General features: G+C 57.0%; 1 protein-coding gene across 1 annotated transcript in view; it reads left to right on the top strand.

The window, feature by feature from the left end:
• NOL8 (nucleolar protein 8) overlaps positions 1–944 on the top strand; it is a 15,798-nt gene extending 14,854 nt beyond the window's left edge. The window contains exon 17 of the mRNA XM_009329273.1: positions 648–944. Within this exon, the coding sequence (XP_009327548.1) occupies positions 648–944 (297 nt within the window). The remainder of the gene's footprint in view (positions 1–647) is intronic.
• The last annotated feature ends 3,275 nt before the right edge of the window (positions 945–4,219 follow it).

The raw sequence follows: 4,219 nt of genomic DNA, 5'->3' as shown, positions 1-4,219 counted from the left end.
TGCAAGAAGGAAAGTGAAAGCAAAATAATAAATCTTTATTGTCTTAGTGGTCAGAAATGTTTCATGTTTCTTTGAAGAAGTTGCAGAAAAATGTTACTTTCAAAATTCCAGTCTTTCAAAGATCTAATAGGAAATAATATTGGAAAAGACTGTTAAACTTTGCTTCTAAATAGGTACATGTTTACGGTGTCAATTCAATGTTTGTACCAAGGTTTCGGTTTTTTTATTTATATGTTTTAAATGTGACTTGCTGCTTTGCAAAATTTTTCAGAATGTGATCGTGTAACAAAGACAACACGGGGTTATTTTGCTGTGTTCTCAGGCCCCAGTGCTGAACAGGGCTGAGAAAGAGCAGGTACCTCCATGTCTATAAGACTATATAATGCGTATTCTGCTGAACATAATAGAGATGTTTTTTGAGATACCTTTACAAGTATTTGGAATGCATCTTTCCAGAGTAAACGTTTACCAAAGTTTATGAAAATACATATATAACAGGGAAGACTTATTAAATGGGTAGATTTGTCTGTCTTCACAGAGCTGATTTTTCTATTTTTTAATTGAGTGTGTACATTAATAAATATTAAGGACAAATCTTGCTGGTGTTGTATGCTTGTTGTTGAATGAATAATATTTTCACATATAAGGTCATACTCTTCTGTCCACTTCACCTATGTGTTGCAGAGGGTCTGCTGGAGCAGAGGGGCTCTGCCAAGCCCACCCTGGGCACCCGCTGGCAGGCCTTGCCTGGCCCCTCGCCCCAGCCCAGGGGCACCCGGGTGCTTTGCCTCTTACCGGTGCCCAGGCCAGCACAGCTGTCGCACTCCCAGCTGGCCGTGCTGTTCGTCAAGCAGGAGCAGCGCCTGTGGGTGCCCTCGGCAGCGCAGGAGCAGCACAGGAGCAGGTGCCAGGGCCTGGGGAAGCAAACGGGTTCATGGCTCTGAGGACAAAGTGACCGCAGCACGGGATTGTCCGGCAGAGTTCTTGTTCTTAGTCCTTGCGCTTCGAGCCCTTGGCGAGACAGAGATCCCGTGCAGAGCCCCAGGGTGCAGCTTTGGCAACTTACCCCTCTTCCTCTGCCTGCTCCCTGCCTCCTGGACAAAGGCACTCACTGGCATCGCAGCGGCTGTGCCTCTCGCTTAGTGCCGCGTATGCATGGCTGTTCTCCCATGATGGCAGTCTGACGGAGAAAGGAAAATTGATGAGCCCCTGCTGCCCCGGCACAAGGCAGATGCAGGGCGTCCCTGCTCTTCCCCGCCTTGCCCTGTTTCCAAATCCTCCGTGAAGCTGAAGCCCAGACTTACGGGTGCCACCGCTCTCAGCCCCACGCTGACCGCCCCGCCAACCCCTCTGCCAGGCTGCGGGAGGGATACTTTGCTCTCACCCTGCTCCATTGAGTCGGGGGCCTTCTTCCTTGCGGACATGGTGCACGTCAACGGTGAGCGTTTGGAGAGTCCCTGTCGCAGCAGCGCCGGGGTGTCTCCTCCAAAAGCTCCTCTACTGACTCTGAGGGAGAAGTGAGATGTGGGTCAGCTTGCAAGCACAGGCGCTGAGGTGTGGGGCCCCCCTCCTCCCTTGGCAGCCATGTGCAGGCCCTGTCCCTCTCCTGCCCTCTCCTCACCTCACCAGGTTGCACTGATGCACGGCCTGAGCCCTTTTTGTGGCCTTGCCCCCACAGGTCACAGTGGCCACTGGGACATCCCCACTGCTTGCCTCCATGCGTGCCAAATACGGGCAAGGACGCCCTCGGCCACATGCTTCCCACTGTCCGTTGTGGACAGGCAAAACCTGAGTGGGTACGGGCCTGGGCAACCTGCTCCAGGGGACCCTGCTTGAGCAGGTGCTAGAACTAAATGGTCGCAAGAGCTGCCGTCCTGCATGACGTACAGCAGTGTTTGCCTCTGCATGTGTTTCCTGCTCAGGAGTGCAGAATATAGCAGTAGTGGGGTTGGTTTACAGACTTCAGTTTTGCTTTTTCCAAGGAATATCAGATGGCAAAAGCCCCAGCTCCTGTGCAAAACAGGAGTCCAAACAGCGTGAGACATCAGGTCGAGGAAGCACAGAGGCTGGAGAGGCAGAAATAAAAGGCTTTGAGGGAAGGTGGAGAGGAGAAGGGGAAAGAGACAGACAGGACAAAGCTTGTCTTTGTCTGATGGACAGTGGCAGTGGCAGCTTCCCCACTTGATGTGCCATCCCTTGGGGTCCAGACCCTGGGGTCCGGCCAGCCTCAACCTTTGCCCTGGGGGAGCATCCTCAGGGGCCCTGGCCCATGCCACTGAGTAGCCACCACCCCGAGGGTCTGCCCAAGGGGAGAGACCCCAGCATTTTGGAACAGCATGTGGCTGGCAAAAGACTCTGAGCTAAGGGAAGAGGTTTGGCAAAATTAAGAGAATTATTCAGAGAAGTCATCCTTGTGGGGTTGACTAAAAGGGGGTTGACTTAATTAATGATTAAGCGATGATCAAATGATAATTAATCAATGGTTGAATTAAAATCAAATGGCAATCAAATGGTGAATAAGCAATAACTGAATGGTAATTAGAATCATAGAATCATTTAGGCTGGAAAAGACCCTTAAGATCATCGAGTCCAAGCGTTAACCTAACACTGCCAAGTCCACCACTAAGCCATGTCCCGAAGCGCCACGTCTACACGTCTTTTAAATGCCTCCAGGGATGGTGACTCAACCACTTCCCTGGGCAGCCTGTTCCAATGCTTGACAACCCTCGGCGCATCGATCCAGCCTGTCCAGATCCCTCTCTGTCGAGCCTGTCCACCCTCAAACAGACCAACACTCCCACCCACCGCCTCCGAAGCTGCCCCACAGCCACTTGCGGTTTCCTACCCCGCCAAGGAAAGGCTCACACTGACTCTGAAAGGCAGTTTATTGCCATGGAAAAAGGCCGTTTCCGCCGTGACTCCCCAGCTCGCGGTCCCGCTGCCTTTTGCTCTGGAGGCAGCACATCACCAAAGCCCTAAGGAGTTCAGGAGAAAGATGTTGGGCCACCTGCGACATTTAGGTGCCGTCCTGAGGTCCTGGGCTGTGCCCCGGCCACCCACCGCGTCTGAGCGGATGGCATGTGTGAGCCCAGGCCAGGCTCAAAGGTCGCTTCTGTCCCCTGTACCGGGGAGCCCAGAACCGGAGGCAGTACTGCAGATGCAGCCTTACCGGTGCGGCGCAGAGGGGAAGGATCACCTTCCCCGACCTGCTGGCAGCGCTCCCCGTGCCGGGGCCAGGAGCAGAGATTTCCCTTGGAAAATCTCAGGGCTGGAGCCCTGGAGTCGCGCTGCCTGAACAGCACCTTTCGGCCAACAGTGCCACCCTCGACGGCTGCCCCGGGGGACCTGGCATTTGACTCTGCACTTGCTGCAGGAGCAGCCGCCCCGGTGGCATGGGTGCCGAGGGCTCGGGCCCCCGCCTCGGCACTTCACACCCAGCCCTGTGAGGCGGTGGCCGAGGGCGTCCCTGCCCGTATTTGGGGCGCACGCAGGCCAGCGGTGCTGATGTCACAGCGGCCATGGTGACCCGCGGGGCCAAGCCCACATAAAGGAACGCCGGGCTCAGGCCGTGCGTCAGTGCGACCTGGTGAGGTGAGGAGAGGGCAGGGGAGGGACGGGCCTTGCGCGGGGCTGCCGAGGGAGGAGGGGGGCCCCACACCTCGGGGCTCCGGGCCTGTGCTGCAAGCTCGCCCGCGCCTCGCTTCTCCCTCAGCCGCGTCCTGCTTCTCCCTCAGGGTCAGCAGAGGAGCTTTTGGAGGAGACACCCCGGCGCTGCTGGGACAGGGACTCTCCAGACGCTCACCGTTGACGTGCGCCATGTCCGCCAGGAAGCGGAAGGCCCCCGACTCGATGGAGCAGGGTGAGAGCAAAGTATCCCTCCCGCAGCCTGGCACAGGGGTTGGCGGGGCGGTCAGCGTGGGGCCGAGAGCGGGGGCAGGGGGAGGCAGGAGCTCCCCAACCGCCCCCGGGGCAGGGCCGCTCCTTTCCTCAGCGAGCGGGGCCCAGGCTGGGCAGTGGGCACCTGCTGGGACACCCGTGCCCGCAATGCCCCCTTCCTCCCCAAGGCCTCCAGCCCTGCCCATCAGCCAGCTAGGCAGGGACAGAGCAGGCCCTTGGGGCAATCCCTCAGGGACGCTTGCCCCGCAGAGGTGCTCATTCCCGGTGGCATTTGCTCTCTCCCCTCCAGCATGCATGCTGTGTCGCCGGGCAGAGGCTGACC

Source organism: Pygoscelis adeliae, unplaced genomic scaffold (assembly GCF_000699105.1).
Source record: "Pygoscelis adeliae isolate BGI_AS28 unplaced genomic scaffold, ASM69910v1 Scaffold277, whole genome shotgun sequence".
Lineage (NCBI taxonomy): Eukaryota > Metazoa > Chordata > Aves > Sphenisciformes > Spheniscidae > Pygoscelis > Pygoscelis adeliae.
This window is presented reverse-complemented; position numbering and strand designations above follow the sequence as displayed.